Here is a 21,101-nt window from a genome sequence, read left to right as displayed (position 1 = left end):
GGGGGCAAATGATTAAGTCCATAGAAACCAAGAGCATGATAATGAAATCTGTAAATCAAGAATTAGGTTTAGCTAGGAGACTGTTTGTCACTGTCAACAAATGGATTCTAAAGTTTATATAGAAATAAGAGATCCTGAGTCACCTTTGACATGCCGAAGGAAAACAACACTGGAGCAGTTACATTAATTACCAGTCCTCAAGATTTTCAGCGCAGTGCAGCTTATCAAAACCATTTGCTCCTGGTCAGAGAGCAGAGGAGAGCCAACAGTGGGCCAGAGTGAAAGGCCAGCAAGAGACCCACACACGGTCAGCTGACCTTGGACAAAGGCACGAAAGCCACGGGAAGGAAGCAGACGGTCACCTCAAATGTCAAGAGTGCCGAGCTAGACGTCTGCATGAAAGGAATCCAGGCAACTGTTGAAAGTGAGAAAACAATAATCCTCCTGAAGAAAGTCTACGTGATCTGAGCTAGTCTCAACTTACTAGATTCAGCCCGCAAGCAGAGTGTGTTAAGTGGGACCTTAACAAATTTGCATACTTCTGCTTGATGAAGGTACTGCCAAGACAATACTGGCAGAAATTGTCTACAACATATAGCAAACAGGGATATCATGCAAAATATAAAATGGTCTAGTCAGTTTAAAAAATTAAAAAAAACTAAAATATAAAATATGCACAGAAGTCTTAATAAAACATATTAAAAATTAGACCAATGACCTTAATAAGAGACACTGGTAGCAAATTAGTAAGCGAAAAGTTGCTTCCCATTTAAGAGCATCAGGAAACCACAAGTGAGTGGAACTCATACACTGCGCGCATACCAGAATGTCCTAGTCATAAACCTGGAACGGCAAAGTGTGGTACAGGAAGGACTCTACACACTGTTGGTGGAAATAGAAACAGAAACAACCAGTGTGGAAGAGTCCGGCAGTTACTGTTTCACTACTACAGAAACCAACACCCCTTTCTGTTGACAAGGAGCTGGAAACAGGTCTATACGAAAGTCCTGTACACTGATACTTACAGCAGCTTTATTCATAACTGTAAAACTCATACCACTCTGGAGACAGATACTAAGAACACAGAAGGCCAAGCACGGATAGCTTATCTGGACATGGGGAACTCACTGTCTCCTGCTCAATATTGCTACAAAGGCAAGGATGCTACAGTAAGAAGCCTATGCCTTTTAAGGGGTAGAATTAGACAACAATGTTTGCAAACCTCCCCGCCATTCACCAAGAGATGAGCACACACTCTGGAGCTCTGTCACCCCACAGACGACAGTCTCCCGCCCCCCGTCCCCACAAATACTCTCTCCCTGTTGGCTTTCGCATCTTTAGAGCAAGCCCACAGCACATGCCTAGTGAACACAGTGCGGTGTGTCGAGCAGAGTTTGGGACGGTTCTACACATGAAGCAGCATCCTGAAACAAGCAAGGCCTGCAGCGCAGCTCTTCCTTCCTCGAGTCACAGGGTGGAAAGGCAGCCTTGCTTGCTGGTGGGTACATTAGCTCCCTAATTGTCTGCTCAGTGACACGGAGCTTTTTTCTTTTCCCCCCTTAAGCACCCAACTGCATAACTCTGCTATCATTCCTCCTGGAATACCACTGCTACTTAGAATTTCAAAACCTCAATTATAATCACTGATCTTTAATAATAAAGACACCAGCCTACTCACTAACTTTGACACCTTAATGACTACGCGTGCAGTCTTGAAAACCAGACTATACGAGATGTATTTAAAGAAGTAAGCACGTAGATTTTCTTTAATTGTGATGAAATCATCTTATTCCAGAATAAGAAAAAAATCTCTAATAACTAAATTCTGAAATGGTCAATTATCATAGGCCTTGCACACAGTAAAAAGATCATTTTATGCATAATTATACTGTCTGTTCAAAGTGCAAAATTAAACATCTCTTGAAACAAGTATAATAAACAAAATTGTATTTACTTATTTATACTACAACAAAGTCATTATGATTGCAAGCATCATTGGTCTGAATAGTGGGCTGATGAGAATGAACCTGGATATTTTGTCCTTCTTCAAGTAATGAGACTAAGAAGTGGAACAAGCGCTTACTTTCAAAAGCACTAAAAGCTAAAAATGTACACAATCCCAGTCACTAACGTGGAAAATCCTCTGTGCTTTTGTTACAGTTGTAACTAAAAGATGGACAGGACATTTAAGATGAGTCCAAAAGCAGATTAAAAGAAAACAATGCCCAATGTATCAATCCAGATTTTCTGTAGTATGTCATAGCTGTTTGAACTGAGCATGTGTCACTAAGGTAAAAAGATACTCTATAGAAAAATAACCCACTTTAAAAGACACTCCACCTGTAACCTACTAAGCCATAAATTCAAGTCTTTAACAATTATATTCCTCTCATCATTCTGGAACACAGCCCATAACTGTTGATCCTGGAATTCCAGTTAGAACCATTGAAACCATCGAAGTTCTTGCTACTCGGCAATAACGCCATTCTCATATAGTTCTATTTCAAACATAGAATCTATTCATGATTTCCTTTCATACAAACAAGAAAAAACAAGCCTTCAAGAAGAATGTAGTAATTAAATTATCTATCATCATGAGCCTATATAAAGGTGCTGGAGCAAATTCCCTTCCCAGCATGAGAATGTTGTCTTCCATATGGCGACCTCCATGACAGCTTAACTTAAATGGCATGGCATTCCCTCCTCCATTTCTGTACCTACCTCCTACACACAGCTGCCAAGACTTAAAGTTTGTGTGACCTTGGGTTTTTCTTTATAAATAAACATCTAATACAATTCTTCTCAAGCTCAAAATAATTATATGTGTGGTGTGAGTGTGTGTGTGTGTGTGTGTGAAAAATCTCAAACTAAAGAGTAGAATACTGGAATGCCTAGTAACTTCAATCTGGAAACTGGTGCTCATGAGAAGTATGCAGAACTGTCCCTTCCACCAGCTTGGAGAACTGCCACTAGACCCTGGGTACCAAGGCCAAGGCTAGTCCTTACAGTGCAACCACATACAATTCATCAAATCCACACAGATACTTGAAAATACACCCCTAAAAATGCTTACAACCCATCACTCTGCCACAAGACAGTAAGGGCACAAAATAATAACTGAAATAAAGTATCTATTCCATTTATTTCCTGCAAAGATTAACTTAGTGGCTTAACTAAAGCCGGTTTCCATGGGAATTTATGCTTGAAATATGTCTGCGTATAATGCAAAGGGAAATATAAGTCACAGAAGACAATACTGAGATCAAAAATCCAGTAATCTACACACAAATAAGAAAACAGTATCTTCTGATGTTGTTTTTTATTTTTATTTATCCTTTTTCTCATACATTTACATTACATCCCAACCGCAGTCTCCCACACCTCCTCTCCTCCCAGCACCCACCTCCCTTTCCAAAAGGAGCAGATATCCCAGGGATTTGAAGCAAACACGCATAACAAGTTACAAAAGACTAGGCACAACCTACTATATCATTGTCATACGATCCTGAACACGCTCAACCTCATCAGTTTGGGTTTCTTAATTTCCCTTTCCTTGACAACAGAACAGAGGGTGTACATTTATCTCTTCACAATGGCATTTGGGGACAGATATCTAAGACTGTGGTTGGAATGCTAATGTCATTGACAAATATGACCTCTCAAAATGAAGTCAAAAGAAATATTCTTTCTATACTCCCATCACATTAGTGTTTGGGATAGCAGGAACATACTGTCATCCTGCTGACTTCACTGACAATAACCCCACTAATTTCTCCAACAGCATCACAATCACAAGACTACAGTACATTCCCAGCCAAATCGGAGTTGGAAATGTCTTTAACTTCAATTAAGTCGTCAAAAACAAGTCAGTTTTCAAGCAAACTCGGAACGTAATTAGAAAAAAGATGTCTTAATTTCAGTTGGCTAATTTTAAGATAAACAGTTTACAAGAGAAATATTAAACCTAGAATGTAAAACTTTATTATGGCCACAAAACGGAAGGGAAACAAAGTCAAAATGTGTCCTTCAATCCCTTTGAAGGCTAAAGTCATAAACTTCATTAATATCTTCCTTTTCCCAGTCTCCCTCATAAAACTGGTAGAAGCCAGAATGCTAGGACATGGATATTCCTACATTGTGCCAAGTTCCCACAAGTTCAGTATTCTTGTTTGCTTGATTAATGGAAAAGTCATTGAGATCTAAAAGGAAATGTAATGGAACAGTCTACAGTCTATCTTCAGTAAGTACAGTGCATTAGATGTAATTAACTCTCCCTTCAAAGACTCAGGACATGAAATTGCCTCAGGTTTTTCTTTTAAATAAATTTAACTTTTTAGTTGAAATATTTCATCCCTAGATACTGACGATGTAAGACATGAGAGTAAATACACATATATATTAACTCCAGCTTTATTCTGGAATTAGCTTTTCATATTCTAGTTTTTAAAAAGCAACCCATACCGTTTTAATGCATATAATCTTATATATATGAGATTCAGTCTCACCTTTAAAAAAAACAGATTAGGCATATGTTCTTATTCATGTTAAGTGACTTGTTTATTTTTCATCTATCATTATTATTAACTGATTCAGTAAATATGTGGTTAGTATTTATTCTGCCAATGCTTGTTTCCATAAGTAAGAGACCCTTCCATTCAGAGCTGCAAATGTCCGCATTTTAAAAGAACGTAAGGAAACTTTGCTCAGATTCCAATGTAGAAAATTACTTAGAGGAACATCAAGAGATTAAAACACGGAAGTCAGGAGAAAGGTAAGACCCAGTCTGGCAGCTCATATCATGGGTAAATAAATTAGCTGTCAGTCTCGATTTCCTGCTTTGTAACATAACACCGACTCTATTTACACCATCTCTAGAAAACTGAAGGAAGGATGGAGCAGAGAAAAGAACAAGAAATAAATGGAAAAGCATATACACATTTTTAAAAACACCAATGAAAAGGAAACATATAGACAATATGCTTTTTATTTGAAACCAAAGATTTACTTGATGTTTCCGTGCCTGTGTGTTTGTATATGTCCATGTGTGCAGAAGCCCACAGTGGCCAGAAGAGGGCATAAGATCCGCCAGGGATAGAGTTAAAGAAATTGTGAGTTATCTAACCTAGGTGCTGGGAACCAAACTGGAGTCATCTTGTCCTGTACAAGATTCAAACCCACTCTCCAGCTCACATCCTTTCTATCTTGTTTTCTTCGACACTACATTTCTCCAGGACAGAATCCACTCTAGACACAGGTTTGAATCTGTATCGCAACCCATGACTGACAGTAACTTACTTAGTAGTACTAACTGATAATTTGCATTTAGGCAATTTAAATTCAGATACAGATGAACTGTTGTGGTTTTTGCATTTTTTATACTACCCCCTCAAAAGGTGATAATTGGAGTTGCAATAATGAGCCTTTTTTATTTTTAATCATAGATGGTGCCTCAAGGAAGAATTCATTCTACTGAAGAAGGTGGAGCCACTCTCCAAAGAGGATTTTTGCAATCTGAGGAAGAGGAGGAGAGTGCAGAACCATCCGGCTTTTGGGAGTAGGCATGAAGCATGCAACTCAACCTAGGCCTGTGTGACATCACACCTAGATGTCACAGAGTATATGGAGCGAGCCAATCTGCTCCACTTTGGAGTTTGTATGCAGTTGTTTGGCTTTGTAGTTATCTAAATCTTCAGTCTAATTATATGTTTGCATAATTACACATATTCGAATAATTATGAAATATATTTAAATCATTATTAGGAATCAATAAAGAGTAACTTATTAAGAATCCAACATTCAATATTGCAAAAAAAAATCTCAGATTTTGTTCTTGAATTTGCATAGTCAAGACTGGAGCAAGTGAGAGGGAAGGCACGCTGGGAAGAGGAATATGACAAGGACACAGATAGAGATCCGAGCCTTCAGATATGCTTGACGTCATATTCAAACATGAGAAGGTCTAGAGAATGGCAAAGCCAAGTCATGGAAAACATGCAGAGGCAGAGTGGAAACCAAGCCTGGTGGAATCTTTCCTACCATGGTAACAATTAGGGTGGTGCTCTGTAAAGATGGGAACCAGCAGGGACTTCTGAAAAACTTCCGATAAGATCAAGGCTGTCAATCAGGAGGTCTGTAGGCTGAAGGCATGCAGGAAGGCAGACTGGGGAGGAGACAAGTGCAGCAGATAGACTTGGGTAAAAATGGAAGAGATGGTTGGAGGGGTGTGCAGACCACATTCCAAAAGAGGAGTAGCAAGACAAGGGGACAGCAGGGTGCAAAAGCACAGGAAGAGACATACACAAGTTGGCAGGTTTTGGCCCGCTTTTATATGTGAAATAATCTTGCCAAGAAAACAAGAAGATAAGCATCTGAGTACCTGGCACCCTAGGTAAGAGCTGAAGCTTTACAACACCGTGGCAACTCTTCTCCTCTTGACCCTTGTAACAGCTCAACACCAATAACCTAGGAATTTAAAGACAAACCCAGGAACATAGGCACAAAGTATGCTCAAGGCAACAGACTATGCTACAACAAAACAGGAAGACCACAGTCACTAAGGTGAGACTGGTCACATGATCTGTGAAATGGATGATAATAAAGCAGACCAAAATAACTAGACTATTTGATTTGATGGCAAATGTTTAAACACTGTTTTCTCTAACTCTTATTAGCTTCCCAAAGACTGTTCCATTCCAAGATATGTGGAGACGTAAGCCATAGAGTTGGCATCCTATAAATATTTGTTAAATGAACTACACGTGTTTAAGAACCAGATGTGGTGACTAATTTCGAGTAAGCCCAGTCCACAAATGATACTCAGGAATGAAAGAAGCTGAGGACCATGGGCTACATCTGATCATCAGTACTTAAAATTATTAATGAGAAGCTAAGTCGTAAGCTCAGAATTCCCTCCTAGATGCAAAAATCATGCCACAACTTTGGATTAGAAAAAATTAGGTTATGAAAAAATACATGAATGACATACATGATCAATCATTTCAAGTCCAGTCTCTATAATAAACATGTTCACCCGATTCTCAGCATCCTCACACTTAGCAAAAGTCTCAATTGGTTTGGGCTGCTCTGACACCCAAACAGACTAGGCAGCTTTGAAAATGAAGTATCTGCTCCTGGCTCTTCTGGAATCTGGAAAGCTGTGAGGAGAAGCCATCATTATCTGCTTCCACCCTGTGATGAAGGTCTGATGCCCCTGCTGAACTCCAGCCTTTGGTACCTCCGATAGGCTCCATGCTTAGTATTACATGGGGAATCCAGATTTTAGCAAGAGCCATGGGAGGACACAGAACTCACCCAAAGAGCGACTGCCCTATATTTACGATCAACAAAGGCATTTCACCACCAATGTCAACAGAAGAAAACAGCCATAAAAACATTATGGGGGCACTTCCAGCCAGACCTGAATGATCTTATCATCAAAGGGACTTCACTTGAAAGCTCTTCCATGCACAGAAATAGAAGATTGATTGTCACTAATTATAATTTTGGGGTCAGTCTTCAGAAAGTGCATGTTTCCATGTAGGAAACTATTTTCCCTCAAAATGTCCTACTCAAATTAGTCTTCAGATTCATATCAGAAATTTATAGAGTAACAACGATATTTAAGCATGAGAGATATTGACAAATATGTATGTGTGCATATGTGAATGTAAAAAAAACAGCATAATAAGGCTTCACGTTGTACACGTTAAACCCAATTGATAAAGATTACATGAAGTTTCATGAATGCGGCAGAGAGAGAGAGAGAGAGAGAGAGAGAGAGAGAGAAGACCAAGCATGAAAAGACTTATGAGGAGGATAAATGTGACAATCATTTCCTTGAGGATTGCACACTTCATAACGTGGACTGGCTGTGGGCCTGTAGCACCCAGATCCCCTGGGAGTTTGAGGAAACAATGCAGCCTCTCAGACCGAATGCTACACCTCCTGAGTCACAGTCTGAACCCCAGCGCTCAAGCACATCCATGCATGCTAGAAATTGAGAAAAGCAGTCCTAGAAAAATCGAGCTGGCGCTCTTGATATAGCAGAGGTGGCTAAGGGGAAGAATTTCAGGAGAAAAAGATTGTTAAAAAAATAAAGAGAAAAACATAACTTCAGAGCAGGCAACCAAGAACGTAATTCTCAAGGCTAGAGAGTGGGCTCTGTCGAGGGGAAACTGAGTTCTATTCCCAGAATCCACATCAAGCGTCCAACAACAACCTTAACTCCAGCCCCAGAGGGATCCACTGAAACCTACATTCCTACGCACATACCACCAGACATACACAAACACACACACACAAACACACACACACACACACACACAAAGTATACATAAATTTTAAAAGAGGATGATGTTTGTAATGTTTAGAAATATGCTGGTCTGCTGGTGGTTTCTTTTTTTTCTTTTTCTTTTTTTGTACTTAGAAGAATAATAGGGAAAGAAGCAGACATGAGTGTCATCCAGATGGAGATTGAAGAATATCCAAGTGGCCTACTTTCCCAAGCAACCCTCTTGGCAAAGGCTACAAGCTTGGGAAGTAATCAGTAGCAAAGGGAGAAGGCAGATGGGGACAAGCCAAGCTGAGTTGGACCTCTCTCTTCGTTTCTCCTCTGGACCAAAGTTCTCGGGGTAACTGGCAGCCCAGGAAGAGGTTCCAGGCAGTCTGGTGGGGAAGAATGGCTAGGAAAAGCTGAACCTGGAGCTTCCAACCTCACAGAACCTGTGAGCAATGAACACAGTGTGTAATTCTCCAGAGGCTTGAAATGACCAGAAAATGCAGAGCATTCTAGACAGTTCAGAGCTTGGATCTCCACACAGACCTTGCAGCAACAGGATGCCGGAGGAAAACGGTAACTGGGGAGAAACACAGCATCCACATAGACAGTCAGTCAAGGCGGAAAGAAAGGGTGGGCCAATCGAAACAGAAACAAGAAAGAGTGGATTAACAGGTGCAGTGACGCTTGAACGGGGTTTGCCAAAAGATAAGAACTATCTTAGGGTACTAGCTGCTGTTGATGGGATCTCAACATGAAAGTCTGTAAGGATCCCCAGGAGAGTACCAGAAACTTCCACGTTTTCGCATATCAAGAACTGACTGTACCATCAACTATGGAAGGAAAAAAAAAAGTGGGGGAGGGGAAAAGTGTCTAAACAAAGGATGAGAAATGCTACCTTGGACATATGGTGTTGGGAAACTTAGAAAAACCTACCCTCGCCTTGCATTGCACAGGACCCACGGGGGGGGGAGGGGGAGGGGGCACCCTGCCAGTATTCACAAAACTCACACATTGCCCTATGTGCACTCATGGGAAGGAGCCTCAAGGAGACACACTCTATGGTGGGATAGCATCAAGATACTTTGAACAGCAGACCACACAACTTTTCAAACAACACACAGCAGGCAGTGATTAAAACTCTGGAAAATAAAAGAGACAAATAAGCAAACTTAAGAGTTTAGAAATGGTTTCCAGAAAAGGGTTTAGAAATGACAATGGCACCATTAAAAGGTCAGCACTAATATAATTAATTTTAAAAAAGCAGGATAGCTTGTCAAGGAGCTTATTAAATGAGGATTTGGAAGCAGCACAGAGAAATATGGAAAAGTCCAACTGAAATGTAAAGTATTTCATTCAAGAGGTAAGGAAAAACACAAGACACTATCTCTTAAAAAAAAAAAACCACTGATAGGTGCGGTAATATGGATGTCTTTTATTTTCCTCAAGGCTTCTAAATCTGTGAAAAAGTCTTTAATTTAAAGTCACTTCATTAAAAAAATCCATAATGTAGGGAGATATGGTGGTACATGCCTCCAGTACCAGCTAATTTTAGGGAGGCTGAAATAGGAAGATAGCAAGTTCAAAACCCATCTGCGATATACAGTGAGTTCAAGGCCAACCTGGGCTATTGGAGACCCCAACCCAATAAAATAGAGGGAGAAAAAAACAAGTCTATATAGGGATATAACACTGGTACAGAAACTTGCTTAACATTCATGAACACTTCAGTTCAACGTGCAGTACCACAAAAGGTAAAAAAGAAACCAATCTTTAATGACCAAATTATGACTTATAAAAGCAGAAATAATCTAGTATTATTTAAAAGATTTAAAATTATTAAGAAACACATGAATGGCTTTCTTTGTCTCATATTACCTTAATGCCAGCATGAGTTGAACTTGTCTAAAAAACAGGGCACAGAAGTATGAGGATGCCAGAAACCATGGCGACGAGAGGTACAGCCGTTGGGGTAAGTTAGGATCAATGATGGGGCAGAAGCAGAGTACAGTCTCCCATCCACAGAGCAAATTTACCAACCAGTCATGATACAATTGCTCCAAGTGACTACAAAGACCTGTGCGAAGTCAGGCCACTAGTTATGTTTATAACATATAAAAATGAATTTTAATTCTTAAAATTGGATTAACATCAGGACCACTGAGTCAAAGAAGAGTTTTTTTCTGGATCCCACTCTACGGTGACGATCTCACTGCAGCTTTACTTACCTGACCCGTGCCTGCAAAACACAGTGAAGCAGAGAACTGGTGTGTATTAGATTCTGAAATAAAAGGCAGCTTTCCAAGAAGGAGAATTACAACAAAGATTATGTACATAAATTCTGAAAATAAAAGCTCAGGACCCTAGCTTAGGAGGGCTATGCAAGCAGGAAGCATTCCTTATAACTCCTGTCTGAACCTTAAGGGACTCTTTTTACTGTTTGTCAAAAGGTACCAACACAGGCCTGGAGAGATGACCCAGTGGTTAAGAGCACTGGATGCTCTTCCAATGGACCCAAGTTCAATTCCCAGCACCCACGTGTTGGCTCACAAACATCTGCAACTCCAGTCCCAGGAAATCTAAAGGCACCAGGAACACATGTGGTACACAGACACATGAAGACAGAAAGTCATTACACATAATCTTAATAATTAAAAATTCAAAAAGAAAGAAGAAGCTGGGTGGTAGTGGCACAAGCCTTTAATTCCAGCACTCTGGAGGCAGGGGCATTTGTATCTTGTGAGTTCGAGGCCAACCTGGTCTATAGAGCAAGTTTGAAGATGGTTCCAAAGCTACAAGAAACCCTGTCTCAAACACTAACAAGTTTAATAATTCATAATTTAAAATAAAACCTACTATAACTTTTCAAGAGATGCATCTCCTCTCCCAAAAAGTAAATTTAGGGTAGGTCTGGAGTTTTATTTTTTTTAAAATCTTGAGAATCAAAAATATGGTAACTTTAGGAATTATTTAAAATATTCTGGAATATAATCAACTTTCCCAGGGAAAAGTACGTTCTTTTGAATCTGTCCAAATGATGTTTCAGAATGTAGTCTTACAGGTTTGTTTTATTTCAAAAAAAAAGAGAGAGAGAGAAATATAAAATGAAAATATGTAAGAAAACCACAGCATTTATATTATTAGTGAGTAATATCATGAAAGAGAAATACTGTAAAATCATTTTAAAAGTCTTCTGACTTCAGAATTCTAAACAATGTACACACATTTCCCTGGTGTAGCACCAGTAAAGGAACCTGAATCCATGAGGAATCTGTGGTAGGAGCAGAATACAGTAATTGAAATTGATTTTTACCTCCAGAAGTCTTTGCTATGCACACATCTTTGCAAAAAAAAAAAAAAAAAAAAAAAAAGCCAACAAAACGATTGTTTAATACAGGAAATGGCTGAACTCATAAGGCAGTCTGAAACTACAGTGTCTATAACCGTTTCTGTCTATTAAAAACTCATGTGTCCCCTTCGCTCATATTATTGCTCCTCCCTCTCTATGACTGGACCCCAGGAGCTCGGCCCCGTGCTTAGCTGTGGATCACTGCATATGCTTCCATCAGTTACTGAATGAAGGTTCTATGATGACAATTAAGGTAGTCGTCAATCTGATTACAGGGGAAGGCCAGTTCAGGCACCCTCTCCATTGTTGCTTAGATTCTTAGCTGGGGTCATCCTTGTGGATTCCTGAAAATTTCCCTAGTACCGGGTTTCTTGTTAACCCCAAAATGGCTCCCTCTATCAAGATATCTCTTTTCCTTGATCTCCCTCTGTGTCCTTCACCCAACTTGACCTTCCCAATCCCTCATGTTCACCTTCCCCTGCCCTTCTCCTCAGCCCACTCTTTGTCCCCTTCACCCCATCCCCCATTCCCACTTTATTCAGATCTTGCCTATGTCCCCTTCCAAGGGGGATCCACACATGTCTCTCTTAGGTGATAGGTAAACCCTCAGAAACAGCTGACCCAGGCTAGTGGGAGCTCACTGACTCTGGGTAACAGCTGGCATATGATCCAACTAGACCTCATGGTGGGTGACAGTTGTGTGTGTGGCTTGGGCCCTTTGTGGAGCAACTGTTCCTGAAACCTGTATTTATCCTTAGTGCATGAACTGGTTCTTTGGAGCCCTTCCCTATGAAGGGATACCTTGCTCGGCCTAGGTACAGGGAGGAGAGCCTTGGTCCTGCCTCAAGTGATTTGACAGACTTTGTTGACTCCCCATGGGAGGGCTCACACTCTTTTGAGGAATGGATGGTGAATGGGGTGGTGGAAAGGTGGGGGTGCAGGAGAAGGAAAGGGAGCGGCAACTGGGATTGGTATACAAAATTAAAAAAAAAATGTTTAAAAAAATAAAAGAAAAAAGTAAAAAAAAGAACTCATGTGCTATTTTCTGAGAACTTCAGTACATTAACTTATTCTATCCCTAGCCCCATAAGCCAGATGTATTGTATTATTCAGCATTTACAATTTGAAAAATGGGAGCTTAAAAAACCGGAACTACTTAAAGAACCGGAACTACTTAAAGCCTTAAGCAAAACAATTGCCGGGAGAGTTCTCATTCACCTGGCCTTCATTCTGGTGACCACCTTTACAAAGCTCAGTTAACCTAAGGGGATAGAAACTATTTACAGATCGCAAAGGGCCCACTGGGATGCTGGACCACACAGAGCTCACAGCCAGTGAGGCTCAAATATGCCAGAAAAAACATGACAGAGACTGGTGAATTTATAACCACAGGCATTCTGTGCACTAAAAGCCCCCAAACCAAAGTGCATTCTTCCCTACTGCTAATTCTATTCTCTGACTTCCCCTTTTGCCTATGGGAATATTGATTTTTTTTAATATAAATATGTTATTTCTCTAAATATGATTGGTAAGCCTAAGACGGATAACAAAAGCATAGGGCATACTTTATAATTGCCACCAATAATAATTCCTGCCGCTTGAGGACAAGCAACTCAAGAAGATACTGTGGGTGAATCTCAGCACACCCTGTTGGGGAGCAAATTATCCTAGGTGACACACAGCTGAGATAGTGCATGACTCCTTTTGTGACTGCATCCAATTCTAAGGAGTCAAAAGTGAAGAAGTCATGTAACAATCCTGTCTAAACTATCTGTCTGTCTATCTATCTATCTATCTATCTATCTATCTCTATCTATGTATAAATATAGATCTATCTATCTATAGATATAGATCTTTCTATCTATGTATAGATATAGATCTATCTATGTGTAGATTTAGATCTATCTATATCTATTTATCTATATATAGATATAGATATAGATATAGATATAGATATAGATATAGATATATACACACATATAATAAATGGGGATATGCTAATATACTGGGTAAAAGTTTATTCAAATCACCCCAGATCCAACACAAATGTGTCAATTCTTTCCACAAAAACCCTACTAGTCAGTCTTAATGTTGACTCACGTCTGTAGTCACTTCACCAGCAATGAAGAGAAGGGTGCTACAGGCCGCCCCATCAGGTGGTAAACAAGTCTCACGGGATTCATTCTCTGAGAGCCAATCCCACGGAACAGGGCAACCGACAATTTTTCTTTTAAGTCTGCGATTTCAGTATGGTGCAATCAGGAAGAAAGATTAATTTAGACTCGATGATCAAGAAAAACCTCACCAACGAGGAGAGGGAGGGAGAAAAGCTACCTTCATAGTATTGTACATAAGATTGCAGGGGAGATGCCCGGTGGAGGCAGCTGCTGCACATCTGGCAGGACACAGTCGCATTGCCCTGGTGTGCTTAGGATGCACACGAACCTGAGTTCTCTCCGAGCGAGGGCTCAGAAGAAAGACAGAAGCGTGATCACTTTGAAGTTCTCATTCACACCCTGTTGGGACACACAGGAACTATGAACGCAGCAGAGAATAGCAACATGGAAAGGAAGGCCACTTGGTTAGGTACAAGAGTAAAGGCAATGTTTATGACACAGAGTTAGGGATTCCTGTGAGAAGCCAACTTGAATATTCAAATGAAAAGACTTTGTGTTTTTACATATTATAATAATAGTAACAGATCGATATTACAGTAGTGTAGGTGTATTCTGTTTGGGTTAGCTTTTTCCTTTTTGCTGAGTATGATCAAATGAAAAACATACTTCTCACAGGTATGTTGTGAAGAAAATGAAATAATGCTATAAGACCATCCAAACTCTTTGAACAAGAAAAGGAATGTCGTCACTACCAGCTGCAGATGTGTGCGCCCATCCCTTAAGGAGAGAAGACCACAGGGCAGAGCGCAGCATCTCATGGTCCAGACCCTCAGCAGATCTTCATGGACGGGAGATCTGATGGCACTTGGGAGCAATAGAGAAGGACTCTTTTCTCCTGCTCTCTATGGACTCCATTTTAAATTGGTGTGGTGGGGGCATGTCTAGATCTCATGGCCTCTTCTTGTTGCGTCATTACATTCTGGAGCTGACAACTTGTTCGTCTGTTTGTTTAGCCAGTACAAAGACTCTCACCCACACACAATCAGAAGCTTCACGGGTGCTGTGAAGGGCAGAAGCCCTGCAGACATTTTACATGCAGAATAGACTTGAATCATTGGGAGCTGCACATTTGGCTGTGGCAGGTTCAGTGAACATCAAACCCCAGCCTCAGAACCTGTGAGGGTTGCCTTATCTGGTAAAATAAATGCTGCAGGTATCACTGTAAATTCTAAGGTGGGTGTGTTACCCTGGAATCTGTAGGTGAGTTTGATATAATCATAAGATTGTAATAAGTGAAAAAGAGCAGGGTAGGGGAACCCCAGTGGCCCCCGTGGGATCTGAAGAAGTAGAGGACTTCTCTAAGCCAATGAAAACATGTAGTCAGAACCCCCAGAAGAAACATCTTGCCTTTATTCTTCTTAAACTAGTGGAAACCCATTTGGAAATTCGTTCCTCCAGGACCCCAAAGTAAATCTAGGCAGTTTGAAGCCACTTAATATAAACTAATAAACATTTAGTTTAAAATTATTTCCTCCGACTTGTGTTAAGATTTCTAACTATCAGCCGGGTGGTGATAATGCACACCTTGAATCTTAGTACTCAGGAGGCAGAGGCAGGTGGATCTCATAAGTTTGAGACTAGCCTAGTCTATGGAGCCAGTTCCAGGACAGGCTCCAGAGCTACAGAGAAACCATTTCTGCCTTGGGAAGGAGAGGCGGGGAGGATGTCTAACCATCATTTAACCAAATTATGGCAAAGGTGGCCTGGGCATTGTCAGATAATGGATGCTCTCTTAATCTTACTTCCTAGGGTCCAGCACCACCTGGGATCTGAGCCTCACTAGGACCTTATCCTGTGGAATCACAGACTCAGTAAATCATGCCAAGGAACGCGTGACCAAAGAATGTGACCAATACACTACATTCCTCTCACATGAATGTGATGATTTTAAATGTTCCCAGGAAAAGAGAATAAACAACAAAATAAAATTTCAGATTCTGGCTGGGTCCTCAAGTTCTTGTTTAAAATCTTGCAATCAATGCTTTCAGGCTTTACTAAAATCTTTACAGAATTCTATTTCTTAATTCAGTCACTAAATCCTGTAACATAGTTACTGCTCTTGATACATTTCACAAGTCTTGGGCTCTAAATGAAAGGAGCCCAAAGAAACACTGAAGCAGAAGATCTACTTCTACCAAAAAATAAAAACTAAAAATAAATGCACCTAGGTCTCCAGGGCAACTGGAGCAACATTCTCGGCTGCAATAAACTGCCAATGTCACTTTCTAGCATTTATTAGATTTATCAAACAATATGGCAAGTGTGGAGAATTAAATGTTACAGCATTGCACTTGCTTTTGGATACCATCCATTTACTTTGGCCATTTCATATTTTTCGGTAGTCCTTTATCTTTAACACGGGCTGCAGATAATAGAAATTGATGAAGAATACATTCCAGCATAACTCTACATGATTTAGCACACATTTACACACAACAGAGTAAAGGGACAGTAAAGAAAGTGCAGAACACAAGGAAAACATAAGGACTTTGCCCCCTACTGTGGTCACAGTAGTTGGACCCGGGTGAAAGACTAAACACGTGACATCAACCTTGATCTGTGTTAACTCTTCGGTGGGAGGAGTGGAAACCCTGAGAAGATAAAGGCAGGGGGACTCGGGTCTAAAACAAGTTTATCCTGCAAGCAATGGAGAAGGCAAGGAAGGTCCCAGATGGAGTAGACAGCATAGAAGGGCCATAGGGAAAGGCAGGAAGGAAGGGGCAGAAAACTCTTTAGTGTGTGAGGCTGTGAGGCAAAGAGGCCTGTGGTTAGGGAGTGGGAGGGGGTAGGTAGAGAACAATCGAAGAAAAACTCAACATATCCAAAACACAAAATCACATAACCAGTGGCTTCCATTAGAATACTTGCTTGTACAAACAGACCAGAGACAGAGATACACACAACCCAGTTGAAAACGGCAGGTCCATTTGTCCAAGGAAACAGACTCTTTTGATAACTAAGGTTCTGGGCCAACTGTTAAGAAAGAGCTAAAGCAATGCAAATTTAAAAGTCTGGCTCAGCCAGAATCTCTCAGCTAGGGAAGACATTGTGTAAGTCTAAAGGTAATAGAAAATCGATGATGGGGGGCAATGGTAAGGAGTCCATCAACAGAAGACTCCAGATCTCTTCCCCCAATTTTTCCCCAGGCCTGTAATTTTAGCTATACTAAAGGAGGGGGTAGGGCCGTGGGTTTTGATTTGCTTGTTTGTCTATAAAAGTGGGTTCAGCAAAGAAGAGTACTGATGGGATGGAGAAAAATGAACTCAACGCATTGCAACTGAACAACTGATTCATGAAAATTGAACTTTCTTAATATAGCGCCTTTTATCTTAGAAAAATCATCACCAATTTTAATTTAAAAAATACCAGGAGTACAACATAGTCTAACTGAAAGACACCATAGTTATACTCATATTCCCCTTAAAATTATGAATTCCAGAATCCCAAAGATGTAACAAAAAAAAAAGGCACTTTCCTCTGAAACAATTATCCATGCATAGTGGAAAGAAAGCTAAGCACAGCTTAGTTCATGTAAACCTCTTAGCTTATTCAATTACTAAATGCTGAAAATTGAAGTGAAAGAATTGAGTAAAGAAACATCAATCCAAGTTCCTTCAGGTCAGTAGACCAGATGAGGTCCTCTCCATTTGCTTAAGCCTAATTCACTGTACCTAAAGAATCACGTGACACCTATAATATAAATAGTAAATATTAGACACCCAGCACCCAAATAATTACTTATTATTTCTAAATCTCATGCAGGAATCTCTCACTTCAAATGTTTAGAACAACGTATGCTTTCATGAAGAACTACAACATAACCAGACAGATAGACTTCTAAATTTTTTTCTGCTTTAAGTATTTGTAAGTAAATTGTTGGAAAAAAAAACTGAAGATGAAGATGTCCTCACAAAAATCGAAGTGCAATTGGTTACAGGTTAGCTAGATACCACTGTAAGTCTCACATGACCAACTTCTACTTGTTAGATAGGCGAAACCATGCAATTACTTGCACACAGCCTTAAATATCCAAACATGGGTCAATGGTCAAAATTCACTGCTAAACTCTGATCTGGGGGAAAGAAAATGTTTCAAGTATTACAAGAACTAACATTTGTGAAGTAAGTACACCAACATATATATATATATATATATATATATATATATATATATATATATAAACTAGTGTATCAGAACGCTGGCCAAAGGATAGAGCAGGGTAAGACAAAGCACTAGAGGGTAAGAAGACAGCGATGCACTGGGATTCTAGACCAAAGAGTCAGTTGTAGGGAAAAGCAAACACTCAAAGCTAGAAACAACATGTAAGGAACCCATTTGCCTTTTGTTTGTTTGCTTTTCATCATTTGGGGATTTTTCTAAAACACTTGTTTGGAGGAATAAGAACAGCATAATTTCTGCAAACCAGGACTCTGGTCTGGGTCTCATCGCCTCTCTGTAGATGGTTAGACATCAACTTTAGTTCTCTGTTGAACATTCAACTCTATTATTCTATTTAATTCTTTTTTTCTTGTTTTTCTCATATTTATTCTTAATCTAAAAGATTAAAAATGTAGCCTTCAGCAGGCTACATTTCTGCCTCCAGGGGGCATTTAGCAACATGTTGGGAGATTAGAGCCAACCATGGGACATTCATTAGCATTTAATGGATGGAGATCAACAGCATTGCTTGACATCCTACAGCACACAGGACAGCCAGAATCGACAACGAATTATCAAATTCCAAACGTCAACAGTGCTAAAAGGGGATACCGTGCCCTCTGAGCCCTGCAGAAGCAAAAACCCTGCTCTCCAACCCTTTCATAGTTGTCTAGCTAAAGACAAGCCACCAAGGGCAGCTCCTTTACAACTGCTTTCAATATGGTGGCAGGCAGCTCCAACGGAGAACTAAAATCCATTAAGATATTCCAGGCAAGTGCACCAAAACCACAGGAAAATAATTTTATAGTCTTTTTATGTCGTAATTATTGTAAGTCACCCAACAGGCCTCTACGTGGTTCAGTACCAAGTTGTGTGCCTTCTTCGGTCAGTATTCTAAATACCAACGGCCCCACGAGCACACAGTATCTTTTTAATACAAAAAACTCAGGACAATCCTATTTACAGAGAAAGATTTATGGGGGAGGCTGTGGAGGGTGAAAAATACCACCCAGCTCTTTAAAATGCAAAGTTATTTCACAGTTTGCTTGCAAAATGACTCAGATCGTTATTACTTTTAGTCATGCCAAGTTTGCTTCTTCTAAGCCTACTAGTAATGGGGAAAGAACGAAATAACCACCATCTTCCTGCAGTCGTTAAACCAGTGAAACAGGGGCTTGCTAAAAAGCAGATCCGGGCAATAATGTTTCTCTTTTTATAACAACTGTTAGAAAAAGGGCAAGCAATCGCTGGAAGTGCAAAGGAAGATTCTAAGAAATCGGTCATCTGCCTAAATACCTAGAGCGTGGGAGGAAAACAAAAGGAAACCCCGACTTACAAATCTGAAAGCCATAACCTATGGATGCTTTCCTAATACATGGCTCAATCAAAATCCGATTTATTCCCCCACCTCCGGTTCAAATAAAAAAAAAAAACCTGGAAGAAGGACCTCCACATCGGCTCTCAGCTAAACAGTGTTAAGAATGGATTTTTAAAAAGCCTGATGCACCTGTCAAGGCTCGCTAGAGCAAGCGCTGCAGCGGAGAGACGACCCTGTCGTGAAGGATGAGAGAGAGCCTCGCACCTCTCAGGGCTGTTTGCACCGCGAAGCATCTTCGTCTCCTACTATGCGAGCAAACGTAAGCCAACTTTGGTAGTTTCCATCCCCCACCCAGGCAAAATCCAGCAGCCAGCGCAGCTCTTGTTCTTACGCAGGAAAATCTACTCAGCGCTTCTTTCCATGTGAAGTTGACAGGCGAGACAACCGAGACCCCCTACAGAGGCCACACAAAAGGCGCCCCGAGGCCACCCAACGTGACACTTTCCCCGGCGTGGGCAATTACAACGCGGCAAGACACCTCTCACCGCGGGGTGTCCGCGGAGAGGGGGTGCTCGGCTTTTAGGTTCCGAATTATCCCTCATCTAGGGAAGGCAGAGCTCAACTTTCAAAATAGGGTTCCCACGCGTCCGGCCGCCCAGCCACGCTGCGCGTTGCCCGTGGGGTCGCGCGACAGTCACCACCGCGGCCGAGAAGCCGCCTGCGCTGTGCAGGGGCTGGGATGCCGCGCTCGCTCCCCCACCGTCCCCCGGCCCCGGGCCCCGTCCCCACGGCCCCGCTCACCCAGCAGCAGCAGCTTGACCTCCCGCGCCGCCTTCTCGCCGTCCTCCCGGAGGTTGCGGTCGATCATCTTGCTGCGCTCCACGGCCGCCTTGTCCTCGGCGCTCAGTGTGCAGCCCATGGTGGCCGAGCGTCGCCGCGCCCTCGGCGCCGGGGCCGGCTTGGCAGCTCGGGGAGAGGCTGGCCCGGAGGCGGCCCCGCTACGTCCGCAGCTCCGGCAAGCTGGAGGTAAGGTCTGCGAGCTCGCACGCCGCCGCCCCGGGCGGCCGTCCCCGCCGGCCGGCGACACTCCGCGTGCAGCACCTCTCGCCGCTGCAGCCGCCGCTTCTGCTGCTGCCGCCGCTGCTGCTGCTGCCGCCGGTGGCCGAGCCGCTGCAGCTCACAGCCCGCGCGACCCCGGCGTCCGCGCGCCGCCGCGGCCCCGCCCCTGCCCGCCCCGCGACCACTCCCAGAGCGCGCTCCCGCCCGCCCGCCCGCCCGCCCTCCCGTGCACGTGCGCTCGGACAGGGCCCCCTCCGACGGCCGCGTGCCCGCGTGGTCGCCGCCCCGGGCGCTTCCCGCGCGTGCCCCCGAGGTGCCCAGCGCTCGCAGCCCTCTCCGGCCACAGCCGGGGGCCCCCAGCTCCCATTCCCCACCTCTTGAGATCCGCAATCCGGGATCAGTGCGTACCTGTCCCTTATGGGTGCGGATGGGACAGTTGCCAAAGTTGCCAGCAAGAAAAGAAAGGCAGGCCTGGGCATTTGAGCATGCCCGGCGCTTGCAGCCAAGCACGGGTTTGCAAAATGTGTCGGCTTGTGTGAAGCTCCGTGGGAAAAGGAGTGAAATGAGCGTGGAGTGCTGGGAAACCCGAGGTGGGGACCATAAGCAACCAAGAGGGAATTGTGGAGGGAGTCTTGGGGCTACGAATGTCCACATCCTCCCTGCCACTTTCTTTCTTCCAGATCTCCCTGTAATCTATTGCTCACCTTCCTTTTCATAAGGGAATACATTTTGAAGAATTCCTTCCGAGCCTGAGAAGACGTTTGA

General features: G+C 42.2%; 1 protein-coding gene across 1 annotated transcript in view; it reads right to left on the bottom strand.

The window, feature by feature from the left end:
* LOC121458947 (guanine nucleotide-binding protein G(i) subunit alpha-1) overlaps positions 1-20,462 on the bottom strand; it is an 84,548-nt gene extending 64,086 nt beyond the window's left edge. The window contains exon 1 of the mRNA XM_041668382.1: positions 20,079-20,462. Within this exon, the coding sequence (XP_041524316.1) occupies positions 20,079-20,196 (118 nt within the window). The 5' untranslated portion in view covers positions 20,197-20,462. The remainder of the gene's footprint in view (positions 1-20,078) is intronic.
* Between the last annotated feature and the right edge of the window lie 639 nt (positions 20,463-21,101).

The sequence above is a fragment of the Microtus oregoni genome, unplaced genomic scaffold, assembly GCF_018167655.1.
Source record: "Microtus oregoni isolate MIOR12 unplaced genomic scaffold, Mior012 000018F_ref0000195, whole genome shotgun sequence".
Taxonomy (NCBI): domain Eukaryota; kingdom Metazoa; phylum Chordata; class Mammalia; order Rodentia; family Cricetidae; genus Microtus; species Microtus oregoni.
Note: the sequence above shows the minus strand (reverse complement) of the source record. Positions and strands in the feature narration are given on the sequence as shown.